This window comes from Papio anubis, chromosome 5, assembly GCF_008728515.1.
Source record: "Papio anubis isolate 15944 chromosome 5, Panubis1.0, whole genome shotgun sequence".
Taxonomy (NCBI): Eukaryota; Metazoa; Chordata; class Mammalia; order Primates; family Cercopithecidae; genus Papio; species Papio anubis.
The window spans coordinates 143,847,349-143,866,051 of record NC_044980.1 but is presented as its reverse complement, the minus strand read 5'-3'; the positions used below and the strand labels follow the sequence as shown (position 1 = coordinate 143,866,051).

Sequence of the window (18,703 nt, the reverse complement as noted above, 5' to 3'; positions counted from 1 at the left end):
GGGCATGGTGGCTGGTGCCTGTAATCCCAGCTATTTGGGAGGCTGAGGCAGAAAGAATTGCTTGAACCCATGAAGCGAAGGTTGCAGTGAGCCGACGTGGCACCACTGCACTCCAGCCTGGGCAACAGAATGAGACTCTGTCTCAAACAAACAAAAAAACGCCAAAGTCTTATCCAGAATATATAAAGAACTCATGTAACTTAACAACAAAAAAGACAAACAACCCAATTTAAAAATGAGCAAAAGGCATGAATAGATATTTTTCCAAAGAAGATGTACAAATAGCGGCCAATGAGCACACAAAAAAGATGCTCCATATCATTAGTCAGAAGGGAAATGAAAATCAAAAACGCAATTATAGGTGCCATTTCAAAATGACTAGAGCACAAGTTTTTTGTATTTTTGGTTTTTTGAGACACAGTCTCACTCTGTCACCCAGGCTGGGGTGTAGTGGTGCGATCATGGCTCACTGCAGCCTCTACCTCCCAGCTTCAAGGGATCCTCCCACCTCAGCCTCTCCAGTAGCTGGGATTGCAGGCATGCGCCACTACACCTGGCTAACTTTTTGTAGAGATGAGGTTTCGCTATTTTGTCCAAGCTAGTCTCAAACTCCTGGGCTCAAGCAATTCACCCACCTCGGCCCTCCCAAAGTACTGGCATTACAGGCATGAGCCACGGTGCCTGGCCGGATACAAATTTTTAAAAAATAAAATATAAGTGTTGGCAAGGACATGGAGAAATTAAAAGCCTCATACATGACATGGCTGATTGGAATATAAAATATTGCAGCCACTCTGAAAAAAATGTTTGGCAGTTCCTCAAAAAGTTAAATGTAGAATTACTATATGACCCAGCAATTTCATTCCTAGGTAAATACACAAAGACAACTGAAAACAGGTACTCAAATAAGTATTTGTATACAAATGTTCATTAGCAGCACTATTCACAATGAGCAAAAGGGGGAAACAATGCACTATCCGTCAACAGATGGATGGATAAACAAACTACGGTGTACTTATACAATGGAAAAATATTCAGCCATTAAAAGGAATGGCGTGCTGGGCCTGGCGCCTGTAATCCCAACACTTTGGGAGGCAAAGGCAGGTAGATCACCTGAGGTCAGGAGTTCGAGACCAGCCTAACTAACATGGTGAAACCCCATCTCTACTAAATACAAAAATAAACTAGCTACGCGCGGTGGCGCATGCCTGTAATTGCAGCTACTCCGGAGGCTGAGGCAGGAGAATTCCTTGAATCCGAGAGCGCAGGTTGTAGTGAGCCGAGATCATGCCACTGCACTCCAGCCTTGGCAACGAGAGCGAAACTCCAACTGAAAAAAAAAAAAGTAATGGAGTGCTGATACATGCTACAGTGTGGATGAACTTCAAAAAAATGCCACATGAAGCCAGGCGCGCCTGTAATCCCAGCACTTTGGGAGGCCGAGGCAGGTGGATCACCTGAGGTCGGGAGTTCAAGACTAGCCTGACCAATATGGAGAAATCCCATCTCTACTAAAAATATAAAATTAGCCGGGTGCGGTGGCGCATGCCTGTAATCCCACCTACTCGGGAGGCTGAGGCAGGAGAATCGCTTGAACCCAGGAGGCAGAGGTTGTGGTGAGCCGAGATCACACCACTGCACTCCAGTCTGGGCGACAAGAGTGAAATTCTGTCTCAAAACAACAACAAAAACAAACAAAAAACAAAACAAATAAATGCCACATGAAAGAAGTCAGACAAGAAAGGTTGCATATCACATGATTCCATTTATATGAAATATCCAGAACAGGCACATCCATAGCAGAAAGCAAATTGGTGGCTGCCAGAGACTAGGGGTAAGGGGAAGTCAGGAGTGGCTGCTTAATGGGTATAGGGTTTTCTTTTTCCGTGATGAGAATGTTTGGAACTAGATAGAGGTGGTGGGTGCACAACATTGTGTCTGTGCAAAATGCCACTGAATTACTGACTTTAAAATGGTTAATTTTATGTTATGTGGATTTCACCTACCCAAAAATAACGGGTAGGTGGATTTCATCTGCCCAAATATAAAGTCCTTCCTTTGCTAACCTGCAATGGCTCCCCAGTTGACTCAAAGTAAAAGACAGAGTGCCTTCAAGGGCCCCGGAGGTCCCACCTGATTGGGTCCCTCTTATCTCTCCTCTCCCTCCCACTCACTCCATTCCAGCCACACTGGCCCCCCTGCTGATCCTCGGAGGCGCCAGGTCGCCCCCTGCTAGGAGCATTTGCTCCAGCAGTTTCCTCTGCCTGGAACACTCTTTCCACAGGTATCTGTCCAATTCTTCTAACTTCCTCATCGCCTTGCCAATACCCTGGGGACAATAATCCTGTTTCCTCTGTATTCTATTTATCAATTTTTCCTGTTCTAGCGCTGAATTACAACTGCTGGTCTCCCTGCCTGCCTTCCCCTGCTTCCCAGAGCACGAAGGAGCGTGCCTCCGCAACTCACTATTTGTGTGACCTTGGTCCAGGAACTGGACTGGGCTCTCCTCTTGAAAGTGGGTAAATAATGCCACCGACCTGATGAAGCTGTTGAGGCAGGGAATCTGATCTGGCAGATAAAGTGCCCCTGGCAAACCTCAATTTTCTGTTTCTCAACAAAGCTTTGGCGAGTTGTAAGGATTTGCGGGGAAGTGTCCAGAATCGGGAGTCAGGAGCCCTGACTTCTTAGCCCTGAAGGGCCGCGTGACCTTGGCCGAAGCCCCTACTCCTTCTCGGTCTCAGGTCCGGGGGCCGGGAACTGAGGAGGTTCTCCCGGCGAGCCCCTCGGGCTAGTGACATTCTAAGATTCCAAGAGCAAAGGAGCTGGAGGGGTGGGGTGGAGGAGGGAGGCGGGCGCTCTGGATTGGCCTCTGCGCGCCACGTGTCCGGCTCGGAGCCCACGGCTGTCCTCCCGGCCCGCCCCGCGCTGCGGCTGCTGCTGGGCTAACGGGCTCCCATCCAGCGAGCGCTGCGTCCTCGAGTCCCTGCGCCCGTGCGTCCGTCCGCGACCCGAGGCCTCCGCTGCGCGGTGAGTGAGCTGAGGCTATAGAGGGGAGTCGCTCTGGGAACCCCTTCCCCAGGGCTGCAGGGACACAAGCAATAAGCGCCCAGTCATCGGCTGATCCGTGCCCCGCGCCTGGAGCGGGGACGGGAGGGCGCGGTAACCTGAGAGTGTCGCGGACTGGGTGTGTCTGGGGGGCGCAGCGGAGCAAATCTGGGGCCGGGGCGGAGAGGCGTGGGCGGAGGGCGCCCTGGCTGGGGGAGGGGAGGGGAAGGGAGGGAGTCCTAGTGCTGCAGAGGGTCTGGTTGAGGGTGGGGGCGCCGGGGCTAAGCCAGGGGCTGGTCCTGCCGGCCTTAACTTGGGGGAGCTCAAGAGACTTTGAAGGTCCGGGGTTGGGTCAGCTGGACGCCAGTCAAAGGACCCGCAGAGAAGGGTGTGGCTGAGGCCCAAGGCTGAGAGCTGGAGCGTTGGACCCTCCAGCTGCTTATAAAATGGCTTGTGTGTGGTGTCGGGGGAGGGCTGTCTGCGTGCAGACAGCTGAACGTCTGGCCGTATATACCTCAAGGCCTCATGGACCCCATCCCCTTTGGGCCACTGCTCGTCTATGAATGCAGTCCCCCAGCGGGGCTCCGAGGCTTCCTATGGTGAGGCAGGGGCACTCCCCTTCTTTCTGCTTCCCCTAAGAGGTCTAGGCCTTCCCAGAGTTTGGGGGCTTCAGATGATTCCCCGTATACCAGCATGGGAGCGAAATACCCTGAATCGGAATCCCAGCCCCTCTTGCAGTGTGACCTTGGGCGGTGGCTTTCCCTCTCTGAGCCTGGATTTCCTTATCCAAGTCCATAGTTGAGAAACCCAGTCTCTTTCAAAGGAAACAATGGCTTTGCAAATTGATTTGTTTGTCAGCTGTATGGAATGATTGCAGGTTTGGGAGTCTTGATTATAGGTTTGGGAAGCCTGGCACAACCCTTGTAGGCCCTACAAGGGGAAGGGGCAGGAGGTCCTTTGGGACAATTAATCTGGCCATGGCTTCCTGCCTCCTCCTTCTTTTCCCTAGATTCTAGTGGGTCTTCTCTGACAATTCCAAATTTGGACATATGGCTCCCGGGTTTGTGAAAGGACTCTGGTTTCCCCCCAAGAGTCCGCCCTTTTCTCTCCATTATTCCTTCCCCTTGCCCAAAACATGCTTGGAATTGCTCCCACTGACCCAGACAGGATATCCTGACCTGCTTAACCCTTCATTGTGAAGTGAACAGCTGCCCCAGTTTCAGCCCCTGTGGACCCTGACCTTCTAGCAGCAGGCCCTGAGCCATGCAGAGGGCACTGGCCTGGGGTCAGAGGAAAGCCGGGTTACAGTCCAGGTGTGCTGGGGCTTCTTGAGCAAGCCCTTTCTCTAAGCCTTTGTGCCCCATCTGGAGCAAAGTCTGCTGAACTGCCTGCTACTTCCAGTGCAGACATTCTAGGATTCAACTGTTTGAATTTAGGATTCGGGGAGTTGGGTGGAGCCGGGGAGGGCAGGAGGCAGAGGCTTTCATCCCCCTCTGCAGCTGTGACAATCATTCATCCATCCTTCTTTGCCTTATCAACCCTTTGTTCCTAAGGCGGCATCTGCTGAGATACAGAAAATATTTGCAGTTTCTGGATAAGGGCCCCAGCTGTTGCTGGGGCAAAATGTAGACGTGAGTGTGCAGAGGAGGGGCCAGGGAAGCCCAAGGCCTGGCCTCTTGAGACTGACTCCTGGGATGAGGCGGGGGAGACTGCAGTGTTGGGTAGCTGCCAGTGACTGGCACATCTGCACTGCAGCACACAGAGGGAGCCCTGGGCCGCCAGGATCCAGCCTCAGACCCAGCCCCTGCCCTGCCACTAACCAGCTAGGCGCCCTGGGCACACCTACTACCCCTCTGGGGCTTAGCCCCTTCCTCTCTACAGGGATAGGACATATACGCAGGACACCTCACTGGTATTAATAAAATGGGTTGGGTCTGAATGGTTCTTGCTCTACCATTCTAGGATTTTCTGGGGAGGCCCAGTGGAGTCACCAGCCTCACCCCACCCAGCCCCTCCGACATACTTCCTGGGTGGCGACAAAGCACAGGATGTGGTCTCTACCATGATTCCTGAGCTTGCATGTCCCCCTTCTCCTGCCAGTAGAGGAGAGGAAGTCGGAGGGGTGTCTTGATGCCTATAAACTTGCCTTGGAATCCAGCCTCATTCCTTTTCCTCCTGGAGCTGAGAAGCTCCCCCCACAGAGACTGGCCATGGAGGAGTGACTGTCCATAGGTTCCTTGGACGTCCCGCCTATCTGCAAAATGAGAATGAGATTGATACCTTCAGGAGGCTGTAAGATGGCAGATATGAAAGTGCTGTGTTATCTCAAAAGGGTGTGATGCTTGAGAAGGCAGGTGACCTGATCGGGTTCCTCTTCTGAAAAACCCATGTCCTGGAGGTCCTTAAATAATAGCAATAAAATGGTAACCACTGGGGAACATCCCACACTGGGGTCTGTCGTGGGTTGGGGGGAGGGGGGAGGGGGGAGGGATAGCACTAGGAGATATACCTAATGTAAACGATAAGTTAATGGATGCAGCACACCAACATGGCACATGTGTACATATGTAACAATCTTGCACGTTGTGCACATGTACCCTAGAACTTAAAGTATAATTTAAAAAAAAAGAAAAATATATAAACAGAGATGAATGAGCTATAAAGGTGCAATTTTCTTGAACTGTATTAAATACCTGTTAATTAACAACAACAAAAAAATGCTAACCACTATTATCTCTCAAACCCTTAAACTTGCCAGGCCCCGGCTGAAGCCTTGATATGTTAGATGCTGTTATTAATGCCCATTTTGCAGACGTGGAAACTCCAGCCCTTAAAAGTTTAAGGAAGAAATAATAATGACAAATGCTTATAAAATATAGTGCTTCCTGTGTGCCAGGTCCTCTTCTAAGCTCTAGACTTGTCTTAATTTTTTTTATCCTCATCATAACTCCTATGAGGGAGGTGCTATTTTTATCCCATCATTTTTTTTTTTTTTTAAGTATGAAACAGGCACAGAGAGGCTCAATACTTGCACAACACTACACAGCTACTAAATATCGCCCTCAGGCTTCAGTCTCAGGCAGTCTGGCTCCAGCCTCTACACTGTGAGACACTACTTTGCTGCCTTTCACAAAAGTGACCTGAGCTGGAGTTCAAACCTAGGCTAGACTAGTTTGTCCAGCCCTAGGATCAATGGTTCTGGGTCAGGAGAGGAAAAGACATTGCTCTCTAAGAAAGCCGAGTGCATCAAGCTGGGGGGTGTGCGCACGCACAGAGCCGGGGGATGGCATTTACCCCAGCTTCATCAGAATCAAGGCTCCTGGAGGGTTATGGAGCCGGGTCCTGGGTGTCTTCCTGCAGACTGGGGGAGAAGCCAGCAAGAAGGGGGAAAGAGGGAAGGATCTAGATTTTATAGGCTAGGGGCCTTCTAAGTGGGATGGATATACCCCAGGAGTCACTGCAGATGATCTTTTGGGGGTACAGGAAGAAACTATTGGACTCCTTATTAAATATACTTTCAATGTCATATTTTAAAAGTATATTTCTGTTTATCATGGTACATACTCAATTTTTCCTTGGTTATGGGTTGTGTATAGGATCTATATATATATACTGCAAACTGCTGTATAACATCACCACGTCACCAGCTTTGTGGGGCCAGGAGCCTTGTCTGTCTCATTTTCTGTTCAACCCCCAACTCCTACCAGTGGGCCTAGTCTGCAGGAGGTGCTCAAATAAATGTTTATGGAAAAACATGCCCCCGCTTAGTGACTGATTTTCTTCTGATGTTGGGTAAGTGACTTAACCTCTCTAGTTTATCTCCTGGCTATAGAAAGAGCAGTAAAGCACAGTTCGAAAACCAATAGTAGATGGTTCCATTTGCTGAGGTCACTAAAGAAAGCATGAAAGTCATTTAGTGCATTTTACCCCCAACCATCCTAGGAGCCACGCCCTGCGGGAGGGGTGCAGGAAAGAGGCATATGCAGTAATTTTCTAAAAACGGTAAAATTATGACTCATACAGATACAAAAATGATCATGTGCTGTTCTACTTATTAATCAATGACCGCACCAGGCAGATGTTATAACCAACTCAAAAGACACCTTCGTACTGAAAGCAATGTACAATTAGAGACAAAACTGGTTTTTCTACCTGAGGGGGTGGGAAATCAATTGGACCTTTACCAGAGAGGGCAAGGAGTATATATTAGAATTACTTTGTGTTACTATCAATTATCTGCAACTTACTGACCTGTAAAATAGCTCAAAAACAATGAAAGTCTAGAGTCAGACAACCTGGAGAGTTTTCCTTTGAAGTACAGATTTTTTCCCATGATACCTTGGAGGCTAGCAGCCCTCATCTAATGGAGAAATGATAAGTCCACAGTGGTTGACCAAAGCCAGTCAAATCAAGGTGGTTTCAGAGCACCCTAGGGAGGAATACCTTCTGGCTTGTTAGAAAAGGTAGCATTTGAATCCAACAGATAACAGTGGTTCTGCGGCTCCTTGGTTGCCATGAAAATCACCTAGGAAAGTTTTTAGAAATTACCAAAGCCCAGGCCTCACCCCAGCAGTTGAGTCAGAATCTCTAAGGTCTGACCTTAAATCTTTGGTAATTTTGAAAAATTCCCCAGGTTCTATTAGTGAAGCTAGAATTGAGAAGCACTGGTATAGATTCTGGAAAGCTGGATTAAAAATATTGGTGGAAGGCGTTCCTGGTTTAGCAGGGGAGAGAGGGCGAAGAGGAAGGTGGTGATGCCAAAGAAGTCAGGAAGGAGAACCAAGGGCCTTGACTGCTGAGCTTAGAAGCCCAATGTTAAGGGGCACCATTGGAGACTTGTGAGCAGAGGAGTACTGTGGCTCAGGCTGTAGCCCCTCAGGCACTCCCCTGAGGCAGAGGTCTGGGTGGGTTTTTTGTTTGTTTGTTTGCATGATTTTCCATACTATTTCTTTTTTCTTAAATCACCCTCCCACCACACCTGGTTTCACCCCCTTACGCTCAACATCTCCTTTCCCTCAAAAGTGCACTCTGTTCCTCCACAGCCCAAGCTACCTTTCAAGGACAGAAATGCTTTTTCTTAGCCTGGTGTTACTATACTTCCTGGCATGCCCCGCCCCAATTCCATTGAATCCAAATTTTGACTGTGCACCTCTATCAGCCTGCACCCCTAATATTTTCTTTAACTTTATACATGTATAACAAATAAAAATAGAACATAAAAGGGCAAGATTAAAACATTTGGAAAGTGGTGATATTCTTGTTCTGCACCCCAGTGGATTGTCATACCCATTACCCCACTTTGGAGACTGCTGCTGTAATAATGATGATTGTGACAACGGAAGTCACCGTTTATTAAACACTTAATCTGTACCTGGCCATGCTTAGTATTTCACCTGCCTTATTTCATTGAATCTTCGCAGAAACCTTAACAAGAGTGTCATTTCAGAGATGAAGAAACTGAGGCAGAGAAATTCCATAACTTGCCCAAGTTACTGAGCTCAGAATCTGCATGGTCAGGATTTGAACTTGGGCATTGACCACAAAGCCTGCATTGATTCTAATGCCACATTGCCTCCATTGTAAATGTTTGGGCTTATCATAATAAAAGCCACCATTTCTTGAGCCTTTACTGTGTGTCAGGCACTGTGCTACGTGTTTTCCATGTGTTATTTCATTTATTTCTCAGTATCTGTAGGTATTTCTGTCTGCATTTTGCAGGCATGGAAATTGGAAATTGAGATTCAGTTTAAGTAACTTACTTAAATAAAAAACTGCTTTGCAATATCTGTGCCTCAAAGCCCATGCCTTCACATGACTTGGACAAAACCCTTCCCCTATCCACATCTCTGTGGTTGAGCCGTTCCTTCTAGAGTCAGCCTGGAGCTCTCAAAGGGGAAGGAAGAAACATGATTGATTGCAGGCAAAAGGATGAGGGAAGGGGTGGCCAGAGCAGCACAAAGCCACCCAGACCATTCTTTCTGCTCTTGTGTGGGTTTCAGGAATGATCAGTCATGATAAGTCGTCACAATGAATCTCATCTAGATCTGAGAGAATCAGGGTTCCTGGGAGGAAAGAGGCACAGGTCTGGAATGACCCCGTTTACTAGTCTTGAACAGCTCTTTCAACCAAGATGATGAACGTTGCATATTGGCAGGTGGAGATGGGGAGCAATCCTGTGGCCTGGGAGATAACCCTCCTAGGACTGATATTCTGCTGTGAAAATCCTGGGTTGAAATCTCTAAAAGCCTCTAACTATAGATCCTACCAGAGAGGGAGTGATGTATTGTTCCCACTTTAGAGATAAGAAACTAAGGTTCAGAGAGGGATCTGGCTTGCCTGAGGTTACATGGGGCAGACTGGGAACCAGAACCGGGGTCTTGTTCTTTGAACTCTTCCTGGTGTCCCATTGCAGCCAAGACCCACAGTTGTGTGGTGGCTTGTTATGATCGAGGGCTGCTAGGCAGAGATGTTGGCTGCTTCCTGGGCCCTGGCAAGTCACTTTGCCTTTCTGAGATGCCTTTACCCCGTCTAGAAAATGAGGGACTTGGAGTCGTGGATTATTAAGGGCCTTTCTGGGATTCTGAAATGCTGGATGTAAAATATTCAGCCAATGTGAGCAGTATGGTCTGGGTTGCTCTGGAAGGGATCAGAAGCCATCTTAAAGCCAGAGTAAATGGTGTATTTATGATTAGCTCAGGAGCTTCCCAGAGCCCTCAGAGGAGGGGCTGTGGAATCAGCAGGGGGACTGGCCCTCAGAACTGCAGTCTGAACATCTAGTTCTGAAAGGAGCTTGCTTTTTACATATGAACCGTGCACTCACACAAGGCACATAGAAACTGCTCTCAGAGCTGAGAATATCTTCCCAAGAAGTAGGAAGCACCTCCTTGGAGCCATCTCTCCTTGGAAAGGGGTGTTGCTCCAGATGGGCCTGGGCTGCAGCCAGCAGCTGAAATTTCCAGCAACAAGCCCAGAGGAAAGTGCTTCAAGGCTGGAGGTGCAGGTGACAGGCCTCAGCCCTCCCTCTGCCTGTGTCAACTAACTTCCTGGGTCTCATTCAGTCCCTGGTTCTCTGCTAGCCTTGGGCTTCCTTCACTGTCTCCCCCTACCATCCCCCAGGTCAGAGGAAACCCAGAGCTGGCCTCCAGCCATATCCTGGGGTAGATGTGGGCCCCCTCCTCCCCCCAACACACCCTGGAAAGGGGGTACAGTTTCCATTTCCTGGTGAGAGCTGCACAGTTGTACCAACGGGCCCCCGGTTGCCAGGGAAACTGCAGGGTTTCCTTGAGCTGAGCTGAGCTGAGCTGCATTTATTTGCAGGCAGATCCGTCCTCTGCCTTTCACTTCCAACCCCATCTGATGACTGTCCTCTACTGACTGCAGCTTGGGGGACTCATAATCAGCCAGTGGGGACGCAGAGGCAACACAACAGAGCCCCTGTCCTCAACTTCCCACCAGCACAGTGAATATCACCATTTACTAAGAGCGGGTCTCGCGCCTGGGCCTCTTATGTGCTGCCTTTGACATAACTTAGGTTTTATCCTCCAACAACCCTACAAAGCAGGAAAGAGAAAGCTTCAGTTTTGTGCTTGAGATCACCTTGAACTCAAAAATGAGCAATAAGCCCATGGTCACATGGCTAAGATTTTCCCTAAGTCTTGGGGGAACAGGGACTATGTGGAGAACTGGAAGGCATTGAGCTGAAATGTCTCCATGATTTCTACTCTCCTAGTTCTGTTTCTTTTAGGTCTTACTGGGTAAATCTGATTGACTTTGTTATGTTTACCTTTTTTTCTTTTTTTCTTTTTTTTTTTTTTTGAGAGGGAGTCTGGCTCTGTCGCCCAGGCTGGAGTGCAGTGGCCGGATCTCAGCTCACTGCAAGCTCTGCCTCCCGGGTTTACGCCATTCTCCTGCCTCAGCCTCCCGAGTAGCTGGGACTACAGGCACCCGCCACCTCGCCCGGCTAGTTTTTTTTGTATTTTTTAGTAGAGATGGGGTTTCACCGTGTTAGCCAGGATGGTCTTGATCTCCTGACCTCGTGATCCGCCCGTCTCGGCCTCCCTTCTTTTTCTTTTTTTGAGTCAGAGTCTCACTCAGTCGCCTAGCCTGGAGTGCAGTGGTGCCATCTCTGCTCACTGCAACCTCTGCCTCCCCAGCTCAAGCGATTCACCTGCCTCAGCCTCCTGACTAGCTTGACTACAGGCACACACCATCACAACTGGCTAATTTTTGTATATTTTAATAGAAACGGGGTTTCGCATGTTGGCCAGGCTGGTCTCAAACTTCTGGTCCCAGGTGGTCCTCCCTGCTTGGCCTCCCAAAGTGCTGGGATTACAGGCACAAGCCACTGCTTGTGGACTCTGTTATGTTTACTTTTAAAAAGCAATGCATAGACATTGTTAAAAGAGATCAGGCTGAGCTTGGTGGCTCACACCTATAATCCCAGCACTTGGGAGGCTGAGACAGGCAGATCACAAGGTCAGGAGTTCGAGACCAGCCTGGCCAACATGGTGAAACCCGTCTCTACTAAAAATACAAAAATTAGCCAGGCATGGTGCCATACGCCTGTAATCCCAGCTACTCAGGAGGCTGAGGCAGGAGAATTGCTTGAACCTGGGAGGTGGAGGTTACAGGGAGCTGAGATTGCGCCACTGCACTCCAGCCTGGGTAACAGAGCGAGACTCCATCTCAAAAAGAGAAGAGATCAAATTGCCCAGAACTGCTTAAAGTGGAAAGTAGTGGTCCTTTGTTTCTCTTCTCCTTGTCTTAAGACGATTGTTAAACTTTCATCTGTTGCCCTCCTGAGTGCTCATTAGCTAGCTCCCCACCCCCTTCTCTTCTTCCCAAATCAGTTACATCTCTTTTTGCATTTATTTTTACATATCATATCTTTGTTCCTTCACTGTAGACCCCGTCTCCTGATACCTCCACCCCCATTCCTTATCCATTTTCAATGAGATATGTGTCCTGTTTTCCTGTGTGTTCCAGTCTTTTTTTTTTGAGACAGGGTCTTGCCCTGTTGCTCAGGCTGGAGTGCAGTGGTGCAATCTTGGCTCACTGCAGCCTCCACCTCCTGAGTTCAAGCAATTCTCCCGCCTCAGCCTCCCAAGTAGCTGGGACTATAGGAATGTGTCACCATGTCCAGCTATTTAAAAAACATTTTTTTTAATAGAGATCAGGTCTCAGTATGTTACCTAGGCTGGTCTCGAACTCCTGAGCTCAAATTATTCTCCCACCTCAGCTTCCCAAAGAGCCAAGATTACAGGCATGGGCTACCATGACCAGCCTGAAAAATCCAGTCTTTACGGTGGCCGCAGGCACTGGTCCCAGACCCTACATCCTACCACACCACTCCCTGCTACCACATCAGCCACACTGAGCTCCTGGTGGTTCCTCACTTGCACTGCCCCCTGGTGTGCCCCTAGTTGCATTCATGAGATCCTCTGACCCCCTCCACCTGGGACTACACCCCTTGTCACTCTCCTCACCAACTCTTGTCTTTTCTCTGTAGTTCTTATCTCAGCCTGATGAGTGCATTTGTTATTCATTCCTATTACAGCATAAGCTCCAGAGAAACCGAGTTTAAAAAATCTCTCATAATTTCTGTATGCACAGTGCCCAGAGCAATGCCTGACTTGGAGTAGGTGCTAAATGAGTGCATATCGACTTGTTCAGGAATGACAGTCCTTCAGATACTGCAGCAGGTGGTTGGAAGCCCTTTGAGTCCTATCTGCAGGCAGTCAAGCTCTGGGTTCTGAAGCCATCCTTTTTGACTTGAAAAGAGGGCATGCATGGTGCAGATAGTATAGACTCTGGGATCTAGAAATTGTTGAATTTAGTTCTAAGCTGTGTGATCTTGGCTCATTTATTGTGATGCTCCAGCCTCAGTTTCCTCTCTATAAAAAAGGAGAATCTGATGTGTGGAAGGATTTCTGTGAGTGTTAACTGAGACGGTGGTGAGACAGGTACCCTGCCTAGTCTGGAGGAGTCAAGGGGTCAGTGGTGGGTCAGTGCCATGCCCGCCATCCCTCGGGGAGCCACGGCCCTTTCCCATACTGCTGTGAATGTCTGGACACCATCTAGTCTGTCCATTGTCTTCTGAAAAAAATGCGATCGGTCCTGAGCTGGGTCATTGGGTCTGATTTAACCTGAAGGGCTGGGGGCAGCTGGAAAACAGCAGAGGGAGGAAATGTAAGGGAAAGAAAGGGGCTGATAAGATCTGGGGGGAGTCTCATATGCTCTCTTTCTTTTCCACAGTGGATTCTGCTGCAGAACCGGAGACCATGGCCAAACCAGCACAGGTGAGGGGCCTCTCTTTCCTGAAGGTGGTACTCTGCTTTCTCTGGGCCTGGGATCCTCCTGGAGTCACTAGGCCTGCTGCAGAGACCCCTGGTACCTTCAGCTTGAAAGAAGGAGGAAAGGTTCTTAGGCTTTGCTTGCTCCTGTTACAAGTCTCAGCTCTTCAGATGCAGCTCACCATAATGCAATATCACCCACAATATCCTAAGCAGAAAAGGATGTATATTGGCTTACCTGACAGAGAGGCCCAGGGCTTCAGGTCTGGTTGAATCCAGGGGTTCAAATGATAGTGTCAAGATTCTGCCTGTGTGAGCTGGGCTTCTTCTCGTGGCTTCATTCTTGGGTAGGTTCTTCCTCGCATTGACGTGGTAGTCATCAGCAGCTCCAGGCTTCCACTCTGCTGTCTTGGCAGCCCAGGGAGAAAACAACATAACTCACGCCCAGTGATTCCAGGGGAAGGCCCAGGCCTGCTTCTCATTGGCTGGGCCTGGGTAACCTGTTCTTTCTTGGAGGGAGGAAGTGGAGTTGGTCCCACCTGAACTATTTGGCCTGAGGAAGGGAAATAGAAACTTGACAGGCAAAAAGGCAATAGAGGGGTTTCTCTCCTCTGGATATGCAAATGTTCTCTGTCACACCCATTTGGGATTGAATTTCCTTGGCTTGGGAGACTCTAACCTCAGTCTTTCATGTCTGACCACTCTGCCGGGCAATAGAATTGGAGGCACATGAGAACTTTTACTCCCATGTGGCTGAGACTGGGTTCCGGCCATGGTCAGAGGTAGGACTCTGACCTCGACTCTACTCTGTTGAGGCTGGGCACGGTGTCTCTCACCTATAATCCCAGCACTTTGGGAAGCTGAAGTGGGCAGATCACTTGAGCTCAGGATTTCGACACCAGCCTGGACAATATGGCGGAACTCCATCTCTAGAAAAAATACGAAGGTGGCATGTACTTGTAGTCCTAGCTGCTTAGGAGGCTAAGGTGGGAAAATCACCTGAGCCCAGGAGATTGAGGCTGTGATGAGCCGAGATCATGCCACTGCACTCCAGCCTGGGTTACAGAGCAAGTCTCAAAAAACAAAAAACCCCGCTGCCCTCTGTTGGGGTTTGCCTGAGGGTGCTGTCTGTTGGCTGGTCTTGGAGAAAGTGATGCAGTCAGTGTGATGACGGGATTGGCAGGGAGGAAAAACTCAGGGATCTTGGAGAAAATCATGGGACTTGGCCCCGTTGTCCCTTACTCCAACCAACCCAGAACTACTGGCCACAGAATGTACAGACAGAAGCTGTCTGTGAGGTCTCTGGGCCTCATGTTCCCCTTACGGAATGGTTGAACTCAGTAATACCAAAACTCCATCCATCCTTGACATCATGACTGCCCCCAGTGAACCTGGGCTTATAGGATATTCACAGTTTCTGAAGAGCACAGGATGTTATAGGATCCGTACCTTCAGAGAAGTCCTAGCTATGGCCTTCATCTCAGCCACTGACGAGTGCACTGTGTGTACAAGTGGCCTCTCTGCCTAGAAGGAAAGACTGTTACTGATTATGGGCAAAAATCCAAGGTGGAACTTTCACTGTTCCCCATTTCCTATGTGGAGTCATACTAGAGCTACTTCCTGAAGGGCATTTGAACTGCAGGATTCTAGATGATCGAAGTGGACAGGACAGGCCCTGGGAGATCAGAGAGGCCACGACCTAGGGTGCAGATCTTTGGACCTTGGTCCGGTGCTCTTGGGCCCGGCTGATCTATGGTTTCTTGTTGCCATGGACCGGGGGCCAGCAGACCTTCTGCAAGCAAGTCCCAGGGTGGCAGGGCCTTAGGGAACCCTCCTCCTTTGGGGTGAGTTGGTACCCTCCATGTACAGTGTTCTGGTGGGGCAGTAAAGGAGCTCTGGGGCACGCAGGAGGGCATCCCACCTAGGTTGAGGAGAGAGGGGAAGTTGCCTAGGGAGAGCTACTCGGGAAGAACAAGGGGGCTGAGAGTGGTCTAGGTAGGGACAACTGGGACAGGCTAGAGGGAGAGCAAATGCAGCGTGCTCCGGGGAGTAAAAGTAATTTGGTGTGCTTGGGGTGCAGTGGTTTGGGGGAGAGGAGGGTTGCAGAAGACAATAACAGAGGAATGTGAGAAAAGCCTCCTGCCATTGAGCTGAAGTTGTTGCTTCCAGTTTTTAGCTGGGTTTTTAATTATTAGCTTGAATCTGGTGTCCTCCAAAACCCCAACACACGCACACATGCATGCATGTATACACACATGTGCATGCACACAGCAAACTGCTCCCTCTTCTCTGGCCTAGTCACACCCCCCAGTTCCTTCCACTGTGGTTATTGTGCTGTTCTCCCTATCTCTCTTTTCGGAAGAGGAGAACTTGAGGCCCGAAGACATGAAGAAATAGGGTGGGGTCATGGAAGACCCAGGAGGCATGGCGCTGGGGCCTCCATTTCACAGGGACGTTCTGGGTTTGAATGCAATAATGAACATAAAAACACCTTGAGGACAGGGCAGGATAGGCAGGTGCTTGTGCCTGGGACTTCTGGGCTGTGGAGGTGAGGCCTGGGTCAGGACCGGCCAAGGCAGTTCTCAACTGGAGTCCTGGCCATGTACCTGTCTCTCTGGGGACATCGCCTCTGCTCCCAAGAGGCCACCAAGACTCCTGCTCCAGCAGCAGCCTGTGTGGGGCCCAGCCCCGCAGAGCCCCAGGGCCCGGCTGCTCACCATCTGGCACCAGGACTTGCTGAATATTTCAGGGTGGAAAGTCCCTTCTCTGCTGTCCCCTGCCTTGATCATGGGTTCCTGCAACCAGGTGCGACAGGCAGTCGGGGTGGGGTGGGTGAGAAGCCTGTGCAGCTGCGCAGGTGGCGCTTAGAGATGAAGAAGTCACGAAGCTGGTGTGAGAATGACACGGTGGGAAGCCTGGGCCTGGATGATTTGAGGGGCTGTCTCTGTGTCTCCAAATGTGACCAGTGCTAAGCCCCTTACCTTTGCTTCTAGTGGCTATGATCCTGGGGGGTCCCAGGACGACTAATCTAATAGGTCCTCACTTGGAAGATCTTACTAGTCCTGTGCAAAGAACTGTGCAGGAGCCCAAGCTTGCTGCTCGAGAAACTTGTCTGTAAGTGAGCATTTTGATCAAGGCTTGTATAGGTCATTAGGCGCCCTTCCCTCAGCATGGCACTTCAGCCCCTTCCCCAGACACTGCTGTGACCACCCACATTGTATGAGGGGGAGAACAGTGGAGGAGGAGGAGCGGCAATAGGAAAGGGGGTCTGCGTGCTGCCTCATCCCCCGCCCTTCCTCCTGGGGACACGCTTCCCTCTTCTCTGCATCCCTTCCCGGCAGCTTACAATCCCATGACCTTAGCGACTCTGGGCATCTGGCTGTGAGCTCTGAAGAATCTGGACTCACACTCTATCTTGGTGCTTGTCACCACCAACACACCTCCACCCCAAAAGACAAGTTAAAATAGTTTCTAGATGCTTCATATCAACCAGACAGGTATTGATTCGAACCATTTGAAGTCTGCTGCTATTTGACTGTTTTTAATCTGCCTACAAGGCAAGTTACATGGCTCAACCTAGTAAAGAATGCCAAATACTAGGGACAGGGTTTTGAGTGGCCAGCTTTGTTTAATACATAAGGAAAACAATGCCAGGGTGCCAGAGCCTTGCCTTACCCAGATCCTGGCTTAGGTGTTGCGCCCAGGCTAGCCCAGCAGGGCTAGAGCTGCCCTTGCCAGCATTACAAGAGTCTGAATTGTTTATCCCCATCATCTTCTCCAGCCTCATCCCTTTGCCTTCCCCGCTTCTAGTGGATGATCTTAGTGACACCCAGCGTCTGCTCTGAGCTCTGGAGACTCTGGGCTGGCTTTCCCAAGTGCCTCTTGCTTCCCTCCAGGCCTTTGCCATGTGTCTCCTCTGTGTGATACCTTCTTCCTCTTCACCTTTCCCCTCCCTCCTCTACTCCTTGGGGCTAGCCTGTTGCTCATCCCTCAGGATTCAGCTTAGACATCACCTCCAGAAAACCTTCTCTGATCTGCTTGCAATATATGCACAGTCATTCATCCATCCATTCGTGAAAAAATATTCAGTGAGTGCTTGATTGCTCCAGGCCCTGTACTTGGTGCTAGAAATGCATCAGTGAGCAAGAGAGACACAGTCCCTGTCCTCCCAGAGCTTCTAAGGGAAATATCTCCTAGCTCCCATGCTGCCCTTAGCCTTGTATCCACCACACTGTCTTGTAGTTGAAGTTGTCATGTATCTCTCTACCAGATTCTGAGCTCTTAGTGGTCCTTGGTCCTAAGCATCTACTTAGTAGACTCTCAGTAAATGTCACTTGCTTGCTTGATTGATTGATTGAATGGATGGTAGGGTAGCCCTAGCTGCCCTGGAAGTGTGAGTATGTGAGTGTGAGAAGCACTTAGGATGCTGTGGATTGGACAGCATTACTGCCTTTTTATAGCCTTGAATATAGGGTCAAAATGGCATACAGGCAAACAGCACAGGGCAATAACTCAGATGTTTCAGTATTCAAGGAGAGGGGCAGGCTGGTGTGGTTGACCAGGAGGAAGCACTGGGCTGTGTGGTGGTTGCCCCTTCTTATCTCCAGCTCTGGTTGATATGTGGGATCCATCTCCCACCCAGATGGAATCTGAGGGGAAGGGAGAGATTGGTCTGTTAGAAAGAGCCTTGGATTCCCTTCCTAGGTGGGCCTCTGACTTGCTGTGTGGTCTTGACATGTCACCTGCCCTCTCTGTTCTGGGTCTTCTGGGACACAGGTGGTAATATTGAGACCAACTTTCCTCATTTAATTCTGAGCTTGTGGTTCTCAAAGTCCTTTCCCTCTCTTTTTCCAAGTGAGCCGTGGGAGGGACATCCTACTACTGAGGTGGATTACAGGCTGGTGCTACTGTGGATTAGGACAGGTTGGTGCAGACAGGTGGAAGGAAAAACAGCCATGAATCATGGCAACAGGCCAGTCTGCAGAGGGCCCGGACAGACCCTGGAGAACCTGCCCCTGGTGGCATCTTTCAAAGCTTAATATTTCCACACTGGTCTCAGGAGGCCCTGGCATTGGACACAGCATTGCTAGGGATCCAGTGCCAGCGAGGTCTCCCTTCACCGTCTTCCCCTTCAGCGTCCTCCATCTCAGGGCTTGGGCCGTCATGGGTGTCTCCATCCATTCATTCAGCCCAGTCACAGTTCCTTCCAGCCTCTGTGCCAAGCCCGTGCTAGAGCTGGGGCTCCACGGTTCTTCTTAGGCAGAATGATTTGTCTTATTCTCAACAGTCTCCGTTCTCCATGGACTCAATAACTGAGTGGGAAGCTGAACTAAAAGGTCTTTAAGGATCCTTGCAAAGAAATAATT

The 18,703-nt window shown here is 49.7% G+C and overlaps 1 protein-coding gene across 3 annotated transcripts in view; it reads left to right on the top strand.

Annotated features, from left to right (window-relative positions):
• Nucleotides 1-2,218: 2,218 nt before the first annotated feature.
• ANXA6 (annexin A6) overlaps nt 2,219-18,703 on the top strand; it is a 58,686-nt gene continuing 42,201 nt past the window's right edge. For 2 of the 3 annotated variants that reach the window (XM_031666551.1, XM_003900389.4), the window contains exons 1-2: nt 2,831-3,027; nt 13,300-13,343. In XM_031666551.1, coding sequence (XP_031522411.1) covers nt 13,326-13,343 — 18 coding nt within the window. In that variant the 5' untranslated portion in view covers nt 2,831-3,027; nt 13,300-13,325. Of the gene's footprint in view, nt 2,285-2,386; nt 2,516-2,830; nt 3,028-13,299; nt 13,344-18,703 lie in introns of those variants that run through there. The other variant, XM_021939878.2, reaches the window with a different exon arrangement.